This window comes from Sycon ciliatum, chromosome 6, assembly GCF_964019385.1.
Source record: "Sycon ciliatum chromosome 6, ocSycCili1.1, whole genome shotgun sequence".
Classification (NCBI taxonomy): Eukaryota; Metazoa; Porifera; class Calcarea; order Leucosolenida; family Sycettidae; genus Sycon; species Sycon ciliatum.
Genome location: NC_088648.1, coordinates 3,345,663 through 3,371,660, shown reverse-complemented (window position 1 = coordinate 3,371,660; position 25,998 = coordinate 3,345,663). Strand labels below are relative to the sequence as shown.

General features: G+C 45.5%; 1 protein-coding gene across 1 annotated transcript in view; it reads right to left on the bottom strand.

Annotated features, from left to right (window-relative positions):
* Positions 1-25,712, bottom strand: part of LOC135819178 (hepatocyte growth factor receptor-like) — a 207,131-nt gene extending 181,419 nt beyond the window's left edge. Inside the window, exons 1-3 of the mRNA XM_065332339.1 lie at positions 25,466-25,712; positions 21,136-21,260; positions 18,489-18,597 (exon numbers count right to left, since the gene is read on the bottom strand). Coding sequence (XP_065188411.1) covers positions 18,489-18,597; positions 21,136-21,260; positions 25,466-25,619 — 388 coding nt within the window. The 5' untranslated portion in view covers positions 25,620-25,712. The remainder of the gene's footprint in view (positions 1-18,488; positions 18,598-21,135; positions 21,261-25,465) is intronic.
* Between the last annotated feature and the right edge of the window lie 286 nt (positions 25,713-25,998).

The window sequence follows — 25,998 nt, the reverse complement described above, 5'->3', positions numbered from 1 at the left end:
CCATCTTGTACGTTCTTAGCGCACCTCGTCGCGCAACATCAACCAATTCAAACCCATCATAACTTTCTCTAGCGTGTTTCTCCGGTGGTTCATCCTCAACTTTAGCTCCTGGATCATAATGTCTTTTCATCTGGCGAGGAGCATCTAGCTGATGGCTACTGGCGTCCATTGTTGTCCCCTACGTCAAGACAGTCAAATTGATTGAAAACCAGCATTCGTTCCGTCAGTCGGAAGAGCTTCTTCGCCACTAATATCTGAATCAAGCGACACATTTTCCTGTCAACTGTGAACCACTGATACTGAATCGCCAGAGAGAACATGCTTTAGGGTGTGACATCTTCAGGGTGGTTTGCAGGAATGGAACTGAACCTGAGAACAATGAACACACTTTACCATTAACCCATCATTGGCGTTCGTGATGTGTTTGTGTATGGCAAGGACAATTTTAATCACAACGTTTGTCGAAAGTTAGCCGAAAAGGTAGCCGAAAAGTTAGCCTTGCATGGCAAAAGCTCGTAAGCTATGCATCCAGCAAACAACCAACCCCCGGGGTAGATGAAAACATTTCAATAATCAGCATCAAGCCCACCGAAACATTTCATAGCCAGCAATCGCATGTCATCACGTACATTGAAAATCAACATAATTTTGCGAATCGACCTTTTTTCAGGATCACTTTTCAACGAGGACGAAGCAAAGTCGGCCGAACGAAGCCTAGAGGAAGAAAATCACCCTCTCCACTTCACCATCACGATACTGACATAGATACGAGATGAAACAACTAAAAAATCCACAAGAAAACTCTACGGCCACCATCGCGCTGACTTTGGTCTGACTTTGGTCTGAGAATTTCTATCATGATCAAAAATGTACGAGGAGCACTCAAAAATAAGCCACAGACGTACCTTTATCGCTCTCTACTCCTTTTTCAAGGCACAAAAGTCGACTCTCCACTTTCAAACCAGGAACCAGACATACCAGTGGTCCTTTTCAGCTGCTCCACGAGCGCAGGAAATGTTCACCAAGGGGCGCAGAGCAGCATCCATTCCAGAAAAAGAGCTAAAATACGAGTGAGACTGCATGACTGAGTACATGCAGAAAATAGTCAATTTAGGCGTTTCTGCTCCAAACAGCAACTAGCTTCGACTAGAAACAAAGATTAAACCAAAGGATCAAACAACAACCATTTTCTGCAGTTTTTTTGCAGATGGCTTCCTTGTGCTTGGCCCAGCACGCCAAAAATCACACCTCGGAGGAGTACAAAAATTACAACTCTCAGATGTCCTCGATTGCTGGCCATGTGACCAATCAGCATCAAGCCCACCAGAAACATTTAACCAATCAGCATCAAGCCCGCCAAAAAGCCCGCCGAAAACATTTGACCAATCAGCATCGTGCCCGCCAAAATCATGACTCATCTCATTTTAAAGGTTCCTTACACGATACCGCCACCTTTGTGAGCTGATACAGTATGGAAATATGATCACAGTCAAACGTGTGCATGTTCTGGATCACGTGATCAAGTGAATATGTTTCCCAGCAATAAGCATCAATTAATGATGTCATAAGAGATATATCAGATGGAGGTAAAAGCAGCAAATTCGAACGCAACGTGGACAGTTGCAATGAAGCCACCATCCTAGTCGACTCCATGAGATGCAGTACGTATAGGAGTGGAAAATGCTGAGGAAGAGGTTTCATGATTCGACTGAACCTCAGCCAGGACACATTACTATGAGGTAAGCAGGAATGTAGTTTACGTAATGCGTCCACATTCGTATCGTATACTATACAGGATAATCATAGTTTAGACTCTTGTACAAACAGGACTTCTTCATCGCACTTAGCTGCTCTCGAAGAGGGTGTACACGAAGCTGATCGGATAAGAGTTCAGTTTTCGAAAGAAAATGCAAAAGATGACGATCCACACCACATAACTGCTCATGTGCAGCGTAAGGCTTCTTCATCAAACTACATCTCTGATGCACATCAACTTCAGGTAAGTAGACTACATCCATGACAAGTCCACACGAAGAACATACGTATCTTCCTTCATGAACAACATGATTAAGATGATGACACTGTTTTTCCTCCCCTTCTTGATCTTGTTGTTGTTGTTGTTCTTCTTCTTCTTCTTCTCCTGCTTGTTCTTCTTCTACTTCACGAAGTCTCTTTTCACGTACATATGCACGTAAGATATCAAAATCAGAATCCATCTTCAACCCACATCATGGTCATCTTCATAATGAAACATTATCCAACAACGTACCTACTTTACAAACCCACTCCCATCCGGGGCAATTAGCAGGTACAACCATTGAGGTACAATCATGATGTCATGCCCCTCAACCACCTCCAACACCTGAAAAATGATTTTGTTTCCGTAAACATAGGGCGGCCGGTTTTTTGACCCAAAAATGGGGCCGTCAGCTCCCTTTGATATGGTGACAGCATGTCCTGGGCCTGGCTGACTGTGAAGCAATCCAGAGCCAATGGATAGTCATTGAAATAGTCGTGTAACATCTCTGGAATCCTGAGGTCACACTCAACCATAGCCTCTAGGTGCATCTGCTGGATGTTGTAGTATGTCGTCAATCAACTGGTGTCTGGATGGGGGTTAGGAAGTTGAATGCCCCCAACAGGGTAGTGGTTGCATCATAGACCACCCGTAGAGATTGATGGCATCCATGTACGTGATGTACACGTGCTGGGTTGACTTTCATCCTAATCCTGCACGGGTAGTGATTGTTGGCGACTGTGTATCTGTTGGATGCCATGCTGATCCCACCCCTCTTTCCATGCTCGATGAAATTGTAGACGTCAATAGGTCGCTGATCTCTCATCCAGCGAGACCTTGGTGAGCTTCAGGAGTGCGTCCCAGGCAGATCCAGGCACTGTGTAAGGTAGACACGTTCTGACCTGTTGTGACAGACACTGATGGTAAATGGTGTTTAGTAAAAAAAAAAGATTAGGTGATCATTTGCAACTTCTTTCTTTTCGAGATGGCGACCTCATCCTGCCTCTCCTCCTCCTCCACATCAACTGAGATGTTCACGAAGAAGAAGGTATCTCCTGCTCGTACAACTCTGCACAAGATGGAAATCTTCAGTGATGGTGTGTCTGTCTGTCTGTCTGTCTGTCTGTCTGTGTGTGTCTGTCTGTCTGTGTGTGTCTGTCTGTCTGTATTACTGTTTGTCGGTCGGTCTGATTGCCTGTCTGTGTATCCATGCCATTATATGGGTATGTGGTATGACTTTGGTTTCTGCGAAACGGATCATCATATTCCCAGAGCTGGATTTTTTTTTTTTTTTTTAACTTTGTTTTACTTCGCAAAATCCAAACGGGAATTTCTTCCCAATGACAAGGTAGCGAAGATCTCAAGAGGGAAGAAAAAAAGAAAAGAAAAGAGAGAGAGAGAGAGAGAGAGAGAGAGAGAAAAGAAGGAAAGAAAAAAGTGTCTATGCACTGGAAATGATAGTCAGCTGGAAATCGGATCCATTGTCAAACATGGCATTTGCTACTGTTCCATGTAGTAGGATGATCTGGTGGTTCAATATGGTATATGCCTCATACAAACTGAACTATAAACCTCTATAAAGACTATCCTACCATAATATTAAAATCAGCCTTATATGAACTAACCAATACTCTTCGCATGTTTTCGCCATCCAAATCATATTTAACCCATTCACCGCTAAAGACGTATATATACGTCATTGAGAATGACTTTTTTAACGTAAAAATACGGCGCCCGGTTTTTTTTACCGCAAAAATGGGGCCGCCAGCTCCCTTTGCTGTGGTGACAGCATGTGTCGGCTGACTGTGAAGGGATCTGGAGCCAATGGATAGTCATTGAAAATAGTGGTGTAACATCTCTGGAATCCTGAGGTCACACACACACACATACTCAATCATATTATAGCCTCTCGGTGCATCTGCTGGATGTTGTAGTATGTCGTCAATCAACTGGTGTCTGTAGGGGGGCAAGGAAGTTTAGACCACCCGTAGAGATTGTTGGCATCCAGGTACGTGATGTACGCGTGCTGGGTTGGCTTGCATCAAGATCCTGCACGGGTAGTGATTGTTGGCGACTGTCCATCTGTTGGATGCCATGCTGATCCCACCACCATCCCCCTTCTTTCCATGCTCGATGACATTGTAGATGTCGATAGGTCGCTGATCTCTCATGCAGCGAGACCTTGGTTAGCGTCAGTCCCAGTATATATAGTCAATTTGAGCCTTCCCTCTTGTGTGTAGTCGTCCGTGGTCGTTTGGTACAGTTCCTGCTTTCAGTACGAGAGGTTGCGGGTACGAATCCAGCTTTGTTACATGATGCGTTTTTTTCTTCTTTACGTATACGTCCCAGTATAAATAGGCGATTTGAGCCTTCCGTCTTGTGTGTTGTCGTCCTGGTGGTTTGGTACAGTTCATGCCTTCCGTACGAGAGGTTGCGGGTACGAACCCAGCTTTGTTACATGATGCTTCTTTTCTTCAAAGCCTCAGACAGAAAGGCCCTCAATGGGTTAACGAGTGTTTCATAAGGACAATTGTCTCATATATTATGACTATAGGCCTTATTCAACCCTATAAACCTTCTCTATAAAGACTATCCCACCATCTATTAAATCAGCCTTATATGAACTATCCCTATAAGGACAAGCCTGACATGTATGGAATATGCCTTATATGACCTGGCCAGTGTACGCATGCCATATAAGCTTCTTCCACCCTATATGGAATATGCCTTATTAAAACTACCGAAAGTGCACCTTCCCTATAAGGACACTTCTACCCTATATGGAATATGCCTTATCTCTTAGCCTGTCACCAGGAAACCCTATATATAGGGTTTGACATAACGCTACACATAAAGACCCTATATATAGGGTTAGGACCCCTAAAGAAAGGGTTTGATCAGTCCTCACAACTGGGCACACAATACACACAGTTTCACTTGGGTTTTTTTTGATATTTTCACTGCATTGCCATTGATGTTAGCAGGAGCGCTCCTACGACGTGCGCGAGTGTCGCCGCATTTGCTGCTTCCGACCCACGTGTGGATCAGCTGATGCAGAAACGGCAATGGCGGGAGCGGCAGCTGCGACAGCCGCTGTTGATGCTTCGCCTTCTTCTTCAGGAGCATCCGACGCTGCTGGAACATCGACATCATCATCCTGAGTCGACACCAGGTCGCCAGGAACATTCTCATCGCCCGAGTTCGTCTCCACTAACTCAAGTTGCTCTTCCTCCATCGTGAAAAATCAAACCCTAGATATAGGGTCTAGAAAATGTTACGACAGCGCTGCACTAAAACTAACCGTACTCGAAGAGAACAGCAACAAAATGATCACGGTCTTCAGCAAGAGAACCGTACGTACATTCTACGTATGTAGGCCCAGGCGTCTAGTTGCCATAGCAGCCAAGTGGGCTCTCAAGAGAGCTCAAGATAGAACGCGCGGCTGAAAACCCTATATATAGGGTTTGACAGGCTAAGAGATAGGACACGACAAGTGTACACATTCCCTATATGGACACTTCTACCCTATATGACATATGCCTTATATGACATCATCCGTGTACACCTTCCCTATAAGGACAATTCTACCCTATATGGAAGATGCCTTATATGAACTGACCCAGGTGCACCTTCCTTATAAGGACACTTCACCCATAATATAGACCATCCAGACATAATAATAATAACATTCTACCATATGTATAGATTATAGACCGGTTAGGAGGTCTATACAGGATATATAGACCGAGTAAAAGACCGAGGTCCCCCGAGGTCTTTTACGAGGTTTATATATCCTGTATAGACCAACTATGAGGTCTATAATCTATTTATCGTGTTCTCCACGCAATAGTTTCTCTCCATATACGACATATCCTTGTAATTCTAGTATTATACTATAGCCTATACCGCATTGTACTGCGTTGAAAGTCAAGATCATTGTTTAAACTAGGTTCAGCATCGGTAGCACAGTGGCTAGGTGGTAAGGAAGAGTGACTGAGATTCACAAGGTTGTGGGTTCAAATCCCATCTTGTGTATTTCTGCTTTCTTCAAAAATTTCTTTTTCTAAGTTGGAGAGAAAATTTCTAAGTCCAAGAAATTCTAAGGAGTCAAATATAAGTAGTCAAATATATCGTGTATTTGACTAAGCAGTCAAATACGCGATATATTTGACCGCTTAGGTATCAGGGAAATTAGTGGGGTCAAATACTAAGAAGGCGATAACACCATATATAGCCAGTTCTTCCATTATATAGCACAGAGGTCAATCTCAAGGGTCAAAGGTCACATTCCTTATATGGACGAGGCATCCTTATTTGGAAAGGTCAAAGGTCACATCAAAGGTCAAAGGTCAGACGACATCGTCCATATATGGACTATTCATTCTTATATGGCTGCTCAAAGGTCAAAGGTCAACTCAAAGGTCAAATGTCATCTGCCATATATGGACAATTCTTCCTTATTAGGCATCCAGAGGTCAAATGTGACTTTTGAGTCAGAACCCCTACCGCACTATACTACTTGTATCTACACTTGTTATCTCGTCCTGACTGTCTTAGTGTGTATGATGACTCTCATTTTTCTGTACTGTGTCGTGCGCGTTATGTCCAACAGTTGAAAGTCCTTGAGGCAGTTTGTATACGTATTCATAAGCCTGTTTTGTGTAAGCAGAAGGAGCATGTTGTTGCACTGAAGTTGTATTCGTGGGTTGACACTTCGTTCAGTGCCTTCTCGCCTTTGGTTACGTGATCTTGTTACCTTTTTGCGTTTCCTCTAGTGGTGTTATTGCACTTGTATCTTGTTGTTATTTCTAACACCTTTCTATTTACAGTACTTAACTAACTTCAGTTTCTTTGGTTGTATCCTTACAGTCCATTCAGAAAAAGATGGACTTCTAGCTTTTGGCCATAAATGGGTCAAACTTTGAGTTTTTTAAGAATTTTTTTCTGCAATCCCCTATGGAATCCTCTTCCAATTATGTTTCTGAAGGTTTTTTCTCCAAAAAGCAAGCCATAACAAGAATAGGATTTCGGCCAGGTTTTGCACCCAAAGCATTGAATTGGGAAAAACCGTAAAAATCCAGGCAGTTTGACCCCGTCTGCAACAGTGCATTATGCGGTTCGAACCCCAGTTCAGGTACCCTTTTTGGACCCTTTTCAAATTTCAAATTTCGCAGCACTGCACTGTGTACGATGAAATCACGAAAAATCGCCAAATACGGGAGCTCGCCAGAGCCAGGGCCCATCTTTTTATGAATGGACTGTAGTTCCGTATTTTTTCCCACTGATGATAGGAACAAGAAAATCGATTCTGGGTTTTCAATAATATTTTTGTTATAAAATACACAGTAAATACATGTCAAACAAGTAACGTAGTTGCGTGATGGCTGCGGCCTTCATCCTATTCATAGCTTTATTAAAATTATTATCTCCACGTATCTCCAGTACTAGGCAGTAGTGAAACGTGAGTGGCAATCTTTGCCGGTTTCTGAGGGCATCCTGGATTTGGTGTGCAGCGCTGTGGAAATGGCTTGCTGTGGAGGTCCCAGCACTGGATGTTGTATCAAAGGTACGACCTCGTGGCACGTGCTAAACCTAAAAAAATTCAAAAATTGACTTGGGTCTGTGGGAGTCCGTGAAAGAACGCCCACTCGTTCCGTTGTGACAGATTCCAGGGCCACGTTGAGGGGCCCTACCCCACCACCCATGGCTGCTTCTGGACTTGTTTTAGGTTTGGGTCCCGCGCACGGACAGAATGGGCCCGGAAATGTGAAAAAAATGTAAATGCATTTGTTTGGCTCCTGGGTGGCTCGCACACCGTAGCACTATGCCGGAAATTTGAGTTTTTCCGGCCTGGAAAGCCTGTCAGTGAGGCGCAAGAACTTGTAAATCATGTCCTGAGGGCCAGCATAGTGGCAGGAGTGTGTGGTCCAAATTTCACTCAAATCCACTGAGAAACACCAAAGTTACGGTCAATTGAATGCCATATGAAATTTTTGGGTGATGTGCCCCCTTAAGGCGGCAGACTACCCAAAAATTCGCTGAAAAATCGAATTTGTAAATTCATATTGAGTGCTACGTCAGTCAAAAGAGCATGAATAGCTGCAAATTCTCTGAAAATTGTGTCCCTATCTGACCAGCCGTTCAAGAGTTATGGCCGAAAATGTGCCCTTGCAAGGAAAGATTTTTTTGTTGCATGCTGTCATTTGTTGGCAGCACTGTATTTGAATGTGAGCAGACCGTGCGCAACTTGTCGTATTATGGAAACACGCGAAAGTGTGCAGAATTTTGCCCCAAGTCCAAAAAAGTCCAAAAAATCACGTTAAAAAACCACGTATTGGGCTGCACGGCGGCGGGCGAAGCCCGCCGCCGTGCAGCAGGACTTTTGCCAGCACCCTCGTGACGTTGCAGATTTGTGGCTTGATTATTGTAGTTGACGTTGATTTAGTGACTTTGGCAAGTTTGAGTCGTGTCAAGAAGTCAGGTAGGATTCAGTACTAGGCAGTAGTGAAACGTGAGTGGCAGTCTTTGCCGGTTTCTGAGGGCATCCTGGATTTGGTGTGCAGCGCTGTGGAAATGGCTTGCTGTGGAGGTCCCAGCACTGGATGTTGTATCAAAGGTACGACCTCGTAGCACACCCTAAACCTAAAAAATTCAAAAATTGACTTGGGTCTGTGGGAGTCCGCGAGAGAACGCCCACTCGTTCCGTTGTGACAGATTCCAGGGCCACGTTGAGGGGCCCTACCCCACCACCCATGGCTGCTTCTGGACTTGTTTTAGGTTTGGGTCCCGCGCACGGACAGAATGGGCACGAAAATGTGAAAAAATGTAAATGCATTTGTTTGACTCCTGGGTGGCTCGCACACCGTGGCACTATGCCGGAAATTTTTCGTTTTTCCGGCCTGGAAAGCCTGTCAGTGAGGCGCAAGAACTTGTAAATCATGTCCTGAGGGCCAGCATAGTGGCAGGAGTGTGTGGTCAAAATTTCACTCAAATCCACTGAGAAACACCAAAGTTACGGTCAATTGAATGCCATATGAAATTTATGGGTAGGCTGCCCCCTTAAGGGGGCAGCCTACCCATAAATTTCATATGGCATTCAATTGACCGTAACTTTGGTGTTTCTCAGTGGATTTGAGTGAAATTTTGACCACACACTCCTGCCACTATGCTGGCCCTCAGGACATGATTTACAAGTTCTTGCGCCTCACTGACAGGCTTTCCAGGCCGGAAAAACTCAAATTTCCGGCATAGTGCCACGGTGTGCGAGCCACCCAGGAACCAAACAAATGCATTTACATTTTTTCACATTTTCGTGCCCATTCTGTGCGTGCGCGGGACCCAAACCTAAAACAAGTCACGAAGCAGCCATGGGTGGTGGGGTAGGGCTCCTCAACGTGGCCCTGGAATCTGTCACAACGGAACGAGTGGGCGTTCTCTCACGGACTCCCACAGATCCAAGTCAATTTTTGAATTTTTTTAGGTTTAGCACGTGCTACGAGGTCGTACCTTTGATACAACATCCAGTGCTGGGACCTCCACAGCAAGCCATTTCCACAGCGCTGCACACCAAATCCAGGATGCCGTCAGAAACCGGCAAAGACTGCCACTCACGTTTCACTACTGCCTAGTACTGAATCCTACCTGACTTCTTGACGCGACTCAAACTTGCCAAAGTCACTAAATCAACGTCAACTACAATAATCAAGCCACATATCTGCAACGTCACGAGGGTGCTGGCAAAAGTCCTGCTGCACGGCGGCGGGCTTCGCCCGCCGCCGTGCAGCCCAATACGTGGTTTTTTAACGTGATTTTTTGGACTTTTTTGGACTTGGGGCAAAATTCTGCACACTTTCGCGTGTTTCCATAATACGACAAGTTGCGCACGGTCTGCTCACATTCAAATACAGTGCTGCCAACAAATGACAGCATGCAACAAAAAAAATCTTTCCTTGCAAGGGCACATTTTCGGCCATAACTCTTGAACGGCTGGTCAGATAGGGACACAATTTTCAGAGAATTTGCAGCTATTCATGCTCTTTCAACTGACGTAGCACTCAACATGAATTTACAAATTCGATTTTTAGCGAATTTTTGGGTAGTCTGCCACCTTAATTGATTAAGGGGGCAGCCTACCCATAAATTTCATATGGCATTCAATTGACCGTAACTTTGGTGTTTCTTAGTGGATTTGAGTGAAATTTGGACCACACACTCCTGCCACTATGCTGGCCCTCGGGACATGATTTACAAGTTCTTGCGCTTCACTGACAGGCTTTCCAGGCCGGAAAAACTCAAATTTCCGGCATAGTGCCACGGTGTGCGAGCCACCCAGGAACCAAACAAATGCATTTACATTTTTTCACATTTTCGTGCCCATTCTGTCCGTGCGCGGGACCCAAACCTAAAACAAGTCCAGAAGCAGCCATGGGTGGTGGGGTAGGGCCCCTCAACGTGGCCCTGGAATCTGTCACAACGGAACGAGTGGGCGTTGAAGCGGTTCTCTCACGGACTCCCACAGATCCAAGTCAATTTTTGAATTTTTTTAGGTTTAGCACGTGCTACGAGGTCATACCTTTGATACAACATCCAGTGCTGGGACCTCCACAGCAAGCCATTTCCACAGCGCTGCACACCAAATCCAGGATGCCCTCAGAAACCGGCAAAGACTGCCACTCACGTTTCACTACTGCCTAGTACTGAATCCTACCTGACTTCTTGACGCGACTCAAACTTGCCAAAGTCACTAAATCAACGTCAACTACAATAATCAACCCACATATCTGCAACGTCACGAGGGTGCTGGCAAAAGTCCTGCTGCACGCCCGCCGCCGTGCAGCCCAATACGTGGTTTTTTAACGTGATTTTTTGGACTTTTTTGGACTTGGGGCAACATTCTGCACACTTTCGCGTGTTTCCATAATACGACAAGTTGCGCACGGTCTGCTCACATTCAAATACAGTGCTGCCAACAAATGACAGCATGCAACAAAAAAATCTTTCCTTGCAAGGGCACATTTTCGGCCATAACTCTTGAACGGCTGGTCAGATAGGGACACAATTTTCAGAGAATTTGCAGCTATTCATGCTCTTTCAACTGACGTAGCACTCAATATGAATTTACAAATTCGATTTTTAGCGAATTTTTGGGTAGTCTGCCACCTTAAGTAATGTAAATAGAAAGGTGTTAGAAATAACATCAAGATACAAGTGCAATAAAACCACTAGAGGAAACACAAAAAAGGTAACAAGATTACATAACCAAAGGCGAGAAGGCACTGAACGAAGTGTCAACCTACGAATACAACTTCAGTGCAACAACGTGCTCTTTCTGCTTACACAAAACAGGCTTATGAATACGTATACAAACTGCCTCAAGGACTTTCAACTGTTGGACATAACGCGCACGACACAGTACAGAAAAATGAGTGTCATCATACACACCAAGACAGTCAGGACGAGATAACAAGTGTAGATACACAGCTGACTTCTTGCGATCAACACATTCATCCGCCTCATCTCGCTCCTTCCCACCCGACTCCTCCTCGTCCATCTCATCGTCCTCTTCCTCGTTCCGCTCGTCATCCTCACGATCATCATCACCACCATCATCTGCCTCGTCCTCTGTCTCCTCACCAACCGTTTCGTCATCCAATTGCTCTTCCATCCTCTGATCATCCGTCTCATCCTCCGTTTCAGTACAGACCACTTGTCTCCCATTTGCTAGCTGCTCGTCGCGTGAGCGGAGTTGTTCCTCCAGATCCGCTTCACTCACTGACTCATGATACTGCTCGACCCTCCTCCTGTTGGTACTGTCCACAACGCGCGGTCCTTGGCCGTTTCTGGCATAGATCTCTGTGGATTAGTTTGCTGTTGCCCTCCGAGGTCTCTGGATAAATGTGGGCGGCGTGGCAATTCGTGTGAGAGTTGGTGATGCCAGCGCGAGTGTAGGTGGGTCCACCCCAGCCCCCGCCACAAGAAGAGCCGGTGGCGTCTGCGGCCTTCATCCTATTCATAGCTTATATTAAAATTACTATCTCCACGTAGGTTATCCACGTAGATTATTTGTATTAATTTATTATTAAAGTTTGTTTTGTTTGTTATGATTTCTTGGTTTTCCACCCGGTTTAGTTATAATTTAAATTATTATTTGGTGCAGCTTTAGCGCTATGTGGTTTATTATTTTACTTTTTCCTAATTTCGTATTTAGCGCTTTTGGGCGTCATTATTTTCTTCTCATTATTTCGCAACAAGTTATTATTAATTTTTGTGGTTTTCTCGAACTTCTGTTTTTTTGCAGTTGTTCTTGTGCAACCCCCCCCCCCCCCCCCCACACACACACACATTTTCCGATGCCTAGTTGCAACGCTGACGTCGAGACCTTTGGTCGGTTGAGTTGCTCCCAGCACATCAGCACGTCGTCCCTACATCCCCTATGTTTTGTCCTTTTCCTCGTTTCTTTTTGTTCTCCACCTGTTTTCCAGTAGGGCTGTGTCAATAGTAAAAAAAAAAAGCACTGTCATGAGATCCGTGCGTTGTGTGTGTGTTTTTTTCTCGTCTTAATATTTCCCGCGAGGTCGCGGTTCTTTTTTTGCTCAGGGGAGGTATGTTAGGTACCTCCTCCCATACAATCTTACCTACAACCTTTCCTAAGCTGGCCGGCCTGGATGCACCCGCACTACATCATACTCACCTTTTGTTCCGTTGGCCTGGGTAGCTACTTGCGCGCCCATGTTTGCCATAGCTACCCAGGCCCTTTATATTGCGTTGTTTCTCAGACGAGCTCTCTCTCTCTTCAATAATCTCGATCTTGTCAATAAACATAATGTAGTCGTAGTACAAATAATCTACGTGGAGATAATAATTTTAATAAAGCTATGAATAGGATGAAGGCCGCAGACATCACGCAACTACGTTACTTGTTTAACACGTATTACCGTGTATTTTATGACAAAAATATTATTGAAAACCCAGAATCGATTTTCTTGTTCCTATCATCAGTGGGAAAAAATATCGAACTAAGGATACAACCAAAGAAACTGAAGTTAAGTACTGTAAATAGAAAGATGTTAGAAATAACAACAAGATACAAGTGCAATAAAACCACTAGAGGAAACGCAAAAAAGTAACAAGATTACGTAACCAAAGGTGAGAAGGCACTGAACGAAGTGTCAACCTACTAGGCCTCGACCAAATGTGCTAAAAAAAGAGCATATTATGCTCGTCGCATATCAGGGAAAACGTCCATAATATGCCAAAAGCTTAGCAAGATATGCAAAAAGATATGCCAAAATATGCCAAAATATGCTCGACATAAGCAGAAAGTGTAGATCATTTCAGTAAAATTACAACCTTGGAATATTCACTGGCTTCACGGCTATCATGCTTATGGTGAAAATCAAAACACATGCGGAATAGTATGGCTGGGGTGTGTCCCCAGCAACCGTAGCGATAGTGTTCATCCATGAGGAAATGTAGCAAACGCCTCAACCATTCCAAATTCATCCATAAAAGGCATTTCTGAACGCATTTTGTCGATAATATGAAAGTTTTGTCCTCGTATTCTTCTGAATATTTGAATTATATGCTGGCTTCATTCCAATATTCCCTTTGTCGCTCAATATGCCATAATGAACTGTCTCACAAAAATATGCGGAAATATACGCAAGTATAATTATTTGGTCGAGGCCTACAACCTACGAATACAACTTCAATGCAACAACGTGCTCCTTCTGCTTACACAAAACAGGCTTATGAATACGTATACAAACTGCCTCAAGGACTTTCAACTGTTGGACATAACGCGCACGACACAGTACAGAAAAATGAGAGTCATCATACACACCAAGACAGTCAGGACGAGATAACAAGTGTAGATACACAGCTGACTTCTTGCGATCAACACATTCATCCGCCTCATCTCGCTCCTTCCCACCCGACTCCTCCTCGTCCATCTCATCGTCCTCTTCCTCGTTCCGCTCGTCATCCTCACGATCATCATCACTACCATCATCTGCCTCGTCCTCTGTCTCCTCACCAACCGTTTCGTCATCCAATTGCTCTTCCATCCTCTGATCATCCGCCTCATCTTCCGTTTCGTTATAGACCACTTGTCTCCCATTTACTAGCTGCTCGTCCCGTGAGCGGAGTTGTTCCTCCAGATCCGCTTCACTCACTGACTCATGATACTGCTCGACCCTCCTCCTGTTGGTACGGCCCACAACGCGCGGTCCTTGGCCGTTTCTGGCATAAATCTCTGTGGAGTAGTTTGCTGTTGCCCTCCGAGGTCTCTGGATTAATGTGGGTGCCGTGGCAATTCGTGTGAGAATTGCCACGGCACCCACACATATTTTCATTAGAATGCTTTATTGAGTCTTTCTTGATGCTCTGCTTCGTCCAGGGATGTCCCTGGAACAAAACTGGAGCATTAGGGAAGTTCTAGTAGCCTTGAATTCAACTATTTAGTTTCAAAAGCTTCTACGGGTTGCGAAATTTATGACAATTTTTTGCAAAGAGGATGAAATTTCAAAATTGGTCCGAGATGTATATTATGGTTTTCTTCTTTATGATCAAGTCAGACCTTTACTGAGCTGGAAAACAAAGTTTGGGGGTAATTGGGCAAAATGTAGCTGATATGGACCATTTTCATACATGTACATCGGACATGTGTATTTTGCCTCCAAGACACTGTTTTTCATGGAAAACTTGCGGGCTGGTTGCAAAATTTACGTCAAATTTGTTACAAGGAGTATTATTATTATTTTATTATTATACGCATTCCCGCGGCAGCGTCAACCAAGCAGTTATGCTTGATCCACACGTTCGCTTATGCTGGACATTGAAACAAAGCAGATGTAGACAGCTCCTAGAGAATGGGGCTCTACAAAACCAATGATCGAAGTTAGTCCTTCAGTAACATGGAGCGTCATAAAATTGGTCTCATTGGAAAAATGTCATCACTATTGTCTCCTCATGTAGCATCATGGTCAATGGGTGTCCAGATAATTATACGTATGAGGTTGAGTTGCCAGATAATTATTAAAAGATTCAAATAGTAATATTATTATAGAATGGTTGTTATGAGTTTTTAAGGGTGCCATGGCTGTTTCTACTCGTGACGAGGGTGTGCACAAACACTCTTCACCAGCGCGTTCCATGCTGGACGGTCCACAGCAATCCGCTCCAGACGGCGCAAGTCCTCAACACTCCGCAGGTGCCCATTGTTCGACTGGGACAGATCGGTGTGGAGCTTTATTGGTAGTGTCACCCTCGGCCTCCCACGGTACCTCCCCTCGGGTGCCTGAAAGTATTGCTCCATGCTCAATCGTACAAGGAGTATGAAATATCAAAATTGGTCCGAAAACGTGTATGGTTTACTTCTTTATGATCAAGTCAGACCTTTACTGACCTGGAAAAACAAAAGTTGTTGGGGGTAATAGGTCGTATGCAAGCAAAATGGCTGCCGCAAAATGGCGGATCCACGTGACCCCTCTGCGGGGACACTTTTTTGAGTGGCCTCAGCGCTGCTGTTTTTCATGCATGACAGCTAGTGTTTTTTAGTGCTGTCAAGAAGAGGTTCGAGTGGTCTTGAGTTCTATACCAAGCTCTTGACAATGTCGCTGTCATCTGACCCCATCAAGTGGATATTAGGCGTCCTGCAGGGTTTCTGCAGTAGCAACGGCCTGAAAAAAAGCGGAAAGAAAGCCGATGTCCTGAAGCGATAAGTCATTATTTTCTCTCCAAAACCTTTCAGATGGTTTCGCCCAGTGCATTTGTTTGTAATATTTCCGTCTCGTCCTTTGATGACTACTTCCTACTGATCTGCAGAGTTCAAGAGCTCATCAAAAAGCAAACAGGCAGCTCGAGTTCTGCAGGGACTGGCTTGCTTTCGGCTCCCCTTGACTCTGGTTTGAGCAGTGTTGCAGCGACTAGTTCGAGCTCTGAAGCTGCGACTACGAGTGCATCTCAACCTTCCCAGACACCGCTCTCTGAGTTCCCTTCTGCTGGTTGGAAAACAGTTCAATCTGCCAGATCCAGCTGCCCTGTGTGTGCATTAGTGTGCATGAGTGTGCAGAGCTCGTCTGAACTTCAGATTCTAAACTGTACACTGCATGCTCAGCCAGCTAGTGCAGCTGAGCGCGTGCACGCGGATGTCGGGCCAGGCAGCGCACGGGGTGACCTGCACAGAAAGATGCGCAGAAGACTAGCTTTTGATTTCCTATCGAGCTACCTTAATGTAAAATTTCACCATAATTATAATCTCTAATTAAAAACGAGAGAGCTTGGAAGCTCAGGGCCCCACGCTATGCTTTTTTGTTGTGTTGAAACGAATAATCGAATAATCGAATAATTTAGAATATTCGTGGGGTGAACGAATAATCGAATAGTCGTAGGAATTATCAGAAATCGAAAAAAAAAAAAAAAAAAAGATCTATACTCAGCGCTGACCCTGCTGATATTTGCACTGCGTAGATCTGCTCGTAGTATTTCTTCTCAATCTCCTCTCCTCCAAGTTTTAATCTCCTATCGGTATCTAGTAATACTTCTGTTCTTTCCATACGAGGGAAACATGGATGCAGTGAATGTGATTTTTGGTCTTTGACCACTTTCGACCAAGACCCTTTGCAGAGCTGGATCAGGCGTTGCACACTGTGGGGGGGGGGGGATGTACTCTTGGCGGTACAGGTTAACCGGTTTTGCACCTCCACATAACAAAATTCGATAATCAGAAAAAAATTAAAAAAATACTTAAAAAAGTGCTGAAAAAGTGTTGAAAAATGCCATCATGCGTATGATAGAATATAGATTATTCGTTCGATGGAGGGCGAAATTATTCGATAGATTATTCGTTCGAAGAATCCGTGTTCGGTTTAAACACTACTTTTTTGCCTTGATGACCTAGACAAAAAAAGCATAGGGATGTTATAAATTCTTAAAAGAATTCCTTTTTTTAAGACATAACCTGGGATTCGAACCCGCACTATCGCGCGCCCTGCATGCATCCCCCGATACACTTCGCATACATACTAATTCTTCCAAGTTGCTTCACGTTATGATCTTGCATTTGAAAGCCCTATTTGAATATGCATTGTGGCCAGCCGTCTTTGATGGTACGGTACGGTACGGTACGGGATAGGTACGGAACAGGTACGATTGAGGGTACCGCCTTGATGACGGCAAAAAAAGCATAGGGATGTTATAATTTTTTCAATTCTCCTTTTTTTTTTCAGGCATATCCTGGGATTCGAACCCGCACTATCGCCCTACATGCATTCCCCCATACACTTCGCATTCATACCCATTCTTCCAAGTTGCTTCACGTTATGATCTTGCGTTTGAAAGCCCTATTTGAATATTGCGGCCAGCTGTATGTGGCCAGCTGTGTTTGATGGTACGGTACGTTACGGGACAGATACGGGATAGCGCCAGGCGTGACACAAACAAACAAACAAACACACAAATACCAAACGAGAGAGCTTGGAAGCTCAGGGCCCTGCGCTATGCTTTGTTGCCTAGCTCATCGTGCATGTTGTTAGAACTGATGGAAAAGTGTTTTCCTATGATTAGCTACATCATTGTATTGCAAAACGTTTCAATGAGTTACTGAAGTAACGTCTTCTGCATAGCTATGGGACCGGCGCTGACTCTGCCGATCACGGGCGTTCTGGAGTCGACGGGATGTCTGTCCTGACGTTTCCTGGGACCGGCGCTGACTCTGCCGATCACGGGCGCTCGTCTTCTTCTTATTATTATACTGACGGCAACTAACATCCATTCTAATTGCATTTACTCGTCTCCCTACTTCGTATTTCTTTCCAGAAAATCTTCCCATACAGCAGGGAGTCGTTTACATAATATGACTCCTTGCTATACATCTACATGACTGTATACACGTTATAATCATTATGCTATCGGCCTACATGCGATTCCCGGGCTGTTCGACAGGCGGCCCAGCCAGCCTGCTAGTGGGATCTCGGCCACGCACACAAATCCACACAATATGTTACTGCACTGAATGCATTCCCCAATACACTTCGCATATATACTCATTCTCTTGATGGTACCCTACTCTTGATGGTACGGGACAGGTACGGGATAGCGCCAGGCATGCCGATGGCACAAACAAACAAAAATATTGTGGCCAGCTGTCTTTGTTGGTACGGTACGGTACGGGACAGATTCAGGATACTAGTAGCGCCAGGCGTGACACAAACAAACAAACAAACAAACAAACACCAAATTAAAGCTGTGTGGACCCTGGCTAGCGCCAGACGTTACTGAAGTAACGTCTTCTGCATAGCTACGGGAATTAAAGCTATGTGGACCTTGGCTAGCGCCAGACGTTACTGAAGTAACGTCTTCTGCATAGCTACGGGAATAATCTCTAATTGGCCACAGGCCATCGTGACGGTAAAGATTTGAAACAACGACAAAAGACGATGACGGCAGCGGCGTCAACAAGAACGTTACTTACACGTGTAGTTGGTGGAAGGCACACAGCTGCAGTATGGTGTGTTCGCCTGGGGTGTCTCCATTATTGTAGTGTTCTCCGAGGCAAAGTACATAATATAATCCACCATTTCCTGGATGGCAAAGAGGACGGGCACAGGTTCAGTTTGGGTGAGCAACTAAGCCTAGAGAGACTGTAGATTAATATCACAATTGCCTGCTATGGCATACATGTACATAGTGTGAGAGCTGGACTCTCATGATCACACCTTCCATTGGTGCTACTTGCACACTGCCCTGTTAGGTGTTGACATTGTGCATTAAGCGCTACCTGCTACACTCACCATACCATACCACATGCCATGACTACGCTTGTGCTGCCTGCAACTCTTAGTACCTATTGCTCGTTACTCTAACACATTGGACATAATGTAGTTAGGCCTCAGTAGTGATGTGGAAGTCAGTTGTGTGCTGTACAGTAACCCCATCTCAATAGTTCAACTCTCAGACCAACGCGTTGGTGCCCATAGGAATGCGGAAATGAAAACCCGTGAATGGCCACATTCGTACTTCGAAGTAGTGTTTCGAAGGGCGGGTTCAGACTACCGTGAACCCCGTCAAACCGTGAATGGCGATAAACCGTGAAGGACATTCACACTACCGATAAACTAACGTTACCGGTACGTAAGTTTTGCAGCTCTCACCGCGGCACTAAGAAGGGATTTTCCCCTTTTCCCAGCCTGAGCACTCTTTTTACCGCCAGAACCATTTTACTGCTGCAGCAGCAGCGGCAGGAAAACTTTTCCACCGGTAACGTGCCAGTAACGTCACGTGATCAAATCACTTTGGCAGCTTTCCCATTCCTTCACTTTTTATCGGTAGTCTGAACGCGCCCTTACCAGTTCATGACTGTGTCATCTTTATGTACTTCGAGGAGTGGAATGGCGAGCTATTGAAACAAAGCTTTCGAAATCATGATTCCATCAGAAAAGCCACAAACGCTGTAGTTACTTTTAAAATTACTTGAATAGTCTACGAGGAGATAAGAATCGTAAAATAGCTATGAACAGAACTAAACAACAACAAAGTAGAAAAGTAGCAAAGTAGCAACGGTTTTGTTTCAGAACGTTTTCTTGTCACATTAAATTATGTCAAATGGGTGAGTGTGAAGAAATTACAAAAAAGTGTGGGTGCAGTAACTTTTTCTTTTTGTTTACACAGATCAGGGTTACGTTGAACTTCCTCGTGGTGGGTAGTTCTCGTGCACATCATCTGGCATTGCTGCCAACCGAAGCATCGCCAAACGTTTACTCCTTCGAAGCTCTGGCGGCCTGCCTCTCTCTGGGCCTGGAACCGTTACTGGTGGTCCGTGGTACCTTTCTGTGTGTACTGGCGACTCCGCATTTTGCGTGCCGTATGAGTGTTCAATGTTCCGTGCGTTGTTTGAGTCCTGTTGGGGAGTTTGTGGTGGCACAATACTTGATAGTGGCTGTGCCTGTGCCGGTAAAGACAGAGGCTGAGGGAACTTCCGCGGCCGGCCACGCTTTGGTCTGCTAGACCTAGCTGCCTGGAACAGCAATGAAAGTGGAACATGTTGTTTGATACGTTCGGACAGATGTTGAAGGGTCCTACCAACATACCGACTAGCTCATTGTCGTCATTCAACGGTGTATATGAGATGGCTCAATTGGAGGGTGGTTGGTAGGACGTCCTTCAACATTGTGAACTAACGTATCGTGGTAAACACGGTAACCACACTGATTGCAAAGTAGGTCTTCTCAACCTAGGATTTTACCATACATCCGGCATGTTTAGATATTGTTCCTTTCCAGGGTAAGCACAAAAATACCCTGCAAGGAAGTGGTCTGAAAGTTCGTTCTTTCACGATAGATGTAGTTGTTAACAGTTTATCCAAGAGTTACTGGGGATACCCATTCCCAACAAACACAGATCGTAGACAGTCCAATTCCTGCTGTACCTTCGTCGCTGAGCAAATGCGCTGTGCTCTTTGTACAAGGTCACGGACTTAATTTATTTTGTGCTGGGACAAAAAGAAGGAGTAAAACTTCAGGAAATGTCCCGTGAAAATGTCACTGCACTCATACTTTTTTGTAATTTGTTCACACTCACCCACTTTATCAATGCTTTTTCACATACATGTTTCACACTACTATCCTAGGATTGCACTTGTAAACTTAACATCCCTTGCACTCCCCTAATAACTTTTTACGAATAGTTGTCACGTATTTGTTATAACTATTCTTTCATGCTGTCACCTTAAACTCAAGTGTATATCCTACTGCTGTTTTTTCTCTTTTCTGTCAGTCACGAGATTTCATTGATAAATGTGACAAAACGTTCTGGAACTAAACCTTTGCTGCTTTGTTGTTTGACATGAGTGCCAGTTTATTTTCGTTCATAGATATCTTAATCAAATTCTTTTTAATTCCTTTTTAATTGAAAACCACAAACCTTCACACATGTGAATGTGCACATCTACAGTGTACATGTGTATGTATAGAGAAGGCAGCACAGAAACGGCACTGGTGGTGAGGCCTGACCAGCTCGTCCGACCGTGGGTCTCGAAGTCAACACTGGGCAGACGCGTATTTGTCTTGCTCTCAAACAGAACTCAAAGACGATAGGCAACAGAGAGTTGTTGTTCGTCTTACGTTGGGTGACCGATTCCACTCCATGGCAATGTACGTGTACTGTTCGCCGAATCGAGCCAGGTCTGAAGTTTTCAGAAACTGCAGGGACGATGCCTCTTGTCCGTTGATTATGAAATTGATAGGTTCTGGACACAAACATGGAGAGAAAGAGACCCAGGATGACATCACAAGACACAAAGATGTTGAGCAAACTTCCAGAAGCAAGAAATTCCGATGGCCGCAATGCAAGTAGGAGCACTATGTAGCGTAATCACAGCCATTCCGTTCCCCAGGATGCAGGACACAAAGGACAAGACTTGTTTGTAACATTATTAATATTATTGACAGGACGGAAAATGAAGACTACACTCGAAGAGACGAACAAGAAGACTGACAAAAGGGCCGTTGACTACAACATCGCGCATGCTCATATATCACACATGCACGCGATTAGACGGAGACGGTTTGGGGAATGTCATCACACAGGAAAACAACGCATCATTTTACAATACCTGCCCCCTTGATGACATTCCACAAAATAGTAAGCCGACACCACGTTCCACATGCACAACAGCAAAAGAGAAAAACCAAAAACAAGAACCAGCTTACATCGTAGCACGACAAGCCAACAGAACCCAGAACCGAGGTCCACAACAACCAAGAGCCGACGCTCTAAAAGAAACCCGGGCCACGACACAGCGCCAACCCAAAAAAAACCTAGAGCCAAAGCTCCGAAACCAGGCCATGACACAGGGCCAAACATAAACCCAAGAGCCGACGCTCTAAAACTGAGCCGCGCCACAGGGCCAAACCAGAAACACCAGAGCCGGTGCTCTAACTAAGGCACATCAGGCCACCCAAAACACGAGAACCGAAGCTCCAACAAAATAATCCAATGCACGCAGCAGCGCAAAATAGATCTACAACACAAAACAATGCAGAGCAACAGAACGACGAGAAGAGCAACAAAACGACACAACCAAACTCAAACAACACAGCAACAAGCAACGAACTGAACAGCGGGAGAAACACGATCAGACAACACAGCGAGCAAAACAACAAGACAAAAAACAAAGGACGACACACAGTCGGCGATGCCAGACTCATCCACTGGCCTCTGGCTAGCCATGGCCACGCGCTCCAAGCGGTATCTGTCGTCCCGGGCTCCAGTCCACAGTTTCTGTCGATCCACCACTTCCTCTGCCTCCTTTCCCACCATCTTCATTATCACCAAATCCAGCTCTTCTCTCGATCTCCTCCGTTCTCACGCTTTCAAATCTTATTTTCACGATACTAGTCTCGTTGACGACGACAAGCAGACTCTTCCTCTGCGTCCCGGGTTTCGACACCACGTTGTAACCCTCAGTATAAGATAATATTGACCATGTAGGACCAAGGCCAAAACACGTAGGATAAAGCAGAAAGAGGAAACGTATTATGTCTATGTATTCGTGAATATGGACGATCCTTTACATCCAAGGAAGAGCTATGTTGGAGATTTTCAATTATCTTATAACGAGTTGAAGCATCAATAATTATTTTATGTTGTATCGAGGGTAGCCCGGTAAGTACGAAGGAGTGCTTATTTTACCTTTAGCTGCAAGTCCTCCTACAAGATAAGTCTCGTTATAAGATAACTTTTTCGATGGCCCAGAGATTATCTACTAACGAGGGAGGACCTGTATTATCACTTGTGATCTTTAAAGGAGAAAACGGGTTTACCGAAAATTTCCTTCCATCCGAACCGCCGATTTTGGAGAATATCGAAAATATTACACCACCGAAAAAAAGAAAAAAAGGGCAGACAGCCAGACATCAATACGGTGCTGTACGGTATAAGGATGTCGTGTAGCATGTCGTACAACAGTACGATGAAATTGTGGGAGAAACCAGCGATCGCTTGGGAACGATGACCATTACAACAGTCTTATTGTGAGTGAGAGTCAGGCCAAGTTTCTGAAGATCAGTAGCGAGTGCTATCCCGAGCATTATGTTAGCATTACAAAAGCATAGACAGGATGCGTATTATAGGAGACCCAAGTTGCTGAAGATCAGTAATCATTGCTGATAACGTGCAGAAAAACTAAATCCGCAGCCTCTTTTGCCGTCGGACAGGATGCGTATTATAGGTTCGTTGGTTGGTTAGTTTCTATTTCACTTCGCACATTCAAACGGGATGACGACCCAATAAAATGACGGCGAAGGCTTAGCCTAGAAATGGCTATGGAAGAACATAGTAAAGGCTATGGAAGCACACAGTAAGAGAATAGGATGCGAGTAAACGGGGGGGGGGGGGGGGGGGAGAAAATACGATGTATCTGTGATACTATCTGTGATACTATGTGAGGATTACTGAACTGCACGGGGAGGGAGAGCAGAGCTATCAGCAGCAACTCGAACTACTTCGAGTACTCCCTACAGGCGTATGGTACCCATGCACGCTTAAACTCAGGTAGCCGGGTAATTGTGCGGACTCAGGTAGCCGGGTAATATTGCGGACCTCACCAGGGAGAGCGTTCCACAGCAGTGCACCAGCAACAGAAAATCTCCGCTGACCGCGGCGGCTACGGTTTGCCTGGCGTAGTAGGCCATTTGACTGCTTATGGCGGATAGGGGTGCCTTGTGCCGGAGTCAGAAGCTGGGCGAGCACAGGGCTGGTGCGGGCGTGGATGCACCGCCAGGTGGTGATCAATATGTTCTGCCTGTAGAGCTCGCTGACACGGTACAGGGAGTGAGCAGTGGCTGCATGGCTGTCCGGGGCGGGTTGCCATCGATACAGCGGATGGCTCTGTTTTGCGCGGTTTGCAGTCGTTTCAGTTCACCCTCTCGCATTGCGGCTGAAAAGCAGCAGGAGCCATAAAGCAGGTCAGGCATTATGACCGTCTTCACATACACCTGACGAGACATCTTGATAGGCTTCGGCGTGCCCGCCACAGGGCGCCAATTTTCTTGGCAACGTTGGTGACCACATAGTTTACATGGGTGTCCCAATCTAAGCGATTGTCAAGGTGAACGCCGAGGTAGCGCGCAGAGGACGCTGAAGGGAGGAGACAGTCACCGCTTTTGATTGTTACATCCTGTACGTGCTGCTGGGAAGAGATAGTCAGAACCTGGCTCTTGGCAGCGTTCAAGATGAGGCCTCGAGACTTCAGCCAATCGGTCAGAGCAGTTGCCGCTGTGGTGAGGGTTCTGGACGCTTCCGCCACTGAGGCCTGGGAGTCATACAGGGCTATGCCATCTGCAAATTGTACACTTGGCACAGGAGAGGAAACCAAAGGGACATAATCGTGTGTATATACTGAAGAGGACAGGGCCGAGAACCGAGCCTTGGGGCAATCCGCAGGTGCAAGCCAGAGCAGGGCTGGTTGAAGGCGAGATGAGAATCTGCTGCTTGCGGCCGGACAAGTAGTCGACGAACCAACTAAGGGCTTTTCCAGATATTCCAACCGCAAGGAGGTCTTGGATCAATTTGTCGTGGTGTACTTTATCAAAAGCCTTCGACATGTCTAATAGGCACAGCCCTGTGGTCTTGCCACTGTCTCTCGCCTTCTGCAGATTATCTGTCAGCACACAAAGGGCGTCTTCCGTAGAGCATTTCTTGCGGAAGGCAAATTGTGTTTCGGATAATGCCTTGCTCAAGTCCAAATGACGAACTAACTGGTCGGTTGCACTACCCTCTCCAGCAACTTGGACACTATTGGGAGAAGGGATACAGGTCTATAGTTGGTGGGGACTGATGGGTCACCGGCCTTGTACAGTGGCACGACAGACGCCAATTTAAATGCAGATGGAATGGTTCCAGTCCTCAGCGAGGTACAGAACAGCACAGCAAGAGAATATGCCAGCAAGTCAGCACACTGCTGTACTGTAGCAGAGAGCTGAGAGAGCCCGGTATGCCGTCACTACCCGTGGCTTTCCGCGCATCCAACTTCTCAAGGAGACGTCGGACGTCAGCAGGAGTCACAGGATCAAGTTCGGTCAAGGAGACAGGTCCAGCGGGACCTTGCGGGGTGCAGAGTTGTTCAGGACGGTTGCGATCGGTGACAATGGAGTGGAACGTGTAGATCCTCTCCAGGGACGTCGCCCACGGTACGGTCACTACTGTATTTACCGTACAACTATTTGCCCCAAGTACCCAGTGAATCAATAAAATGCACTGGTTTGGGCTCTAAATTTCCAATTTTTTTGGATCAGCCATCCTTCCCCCACGAGTAAATTGTACTTCAGATGGCTGACCGTACCACACTAAAAATACTTCCCGACACTCCTGCTCTCACACAAACGCAATGACAACACTCTTCACAATCGGAAACGAACCTCAGCCACACAATGGGCGCACTCTAAAACTTACGTTTGAACACGTTTTCTACACGGAACTGTTCGTCTACACGTAAGTTGAACCCGCGTGCACTCTCCAGGCGACAGCAGCACGCAATGACCCATAACACCACCACTGCTGCAGCGGGCAGAGGACGCGCTCTGCCGCGCAAGGTCCGTTCTTTCATCTTGCACACTCGCCTGGCCCGCCGCTTGCCTCACTGCGTCAGCTCCACGCGCTGACCTGAAGGCTGGTTTTGAATGACCTTCATGTACCGGTACAATAGATTCTACTAAGCCTAAGGTGCAACAAGACCTTGGCACTTCGCAAACGCCGGCGCTGAGGTCTCAAAACTGCTTTCCAGCTGAAATCTTCGCACACGTAAACTGAGTTAATCCACATCAAGCGGCTGCCGTTTCTGCAAATATACCCAGCCTGCAGAGCTAGTGAGTTCCGGTTCGCATTTCGTCAGCCGTGAACATCTAAAAATAAATAATACCTGTCATTATCTAGTAAGAAACTAGTAAGTAGTAGTAGATCTACATGATTGTACTCAGTAGGTCTAC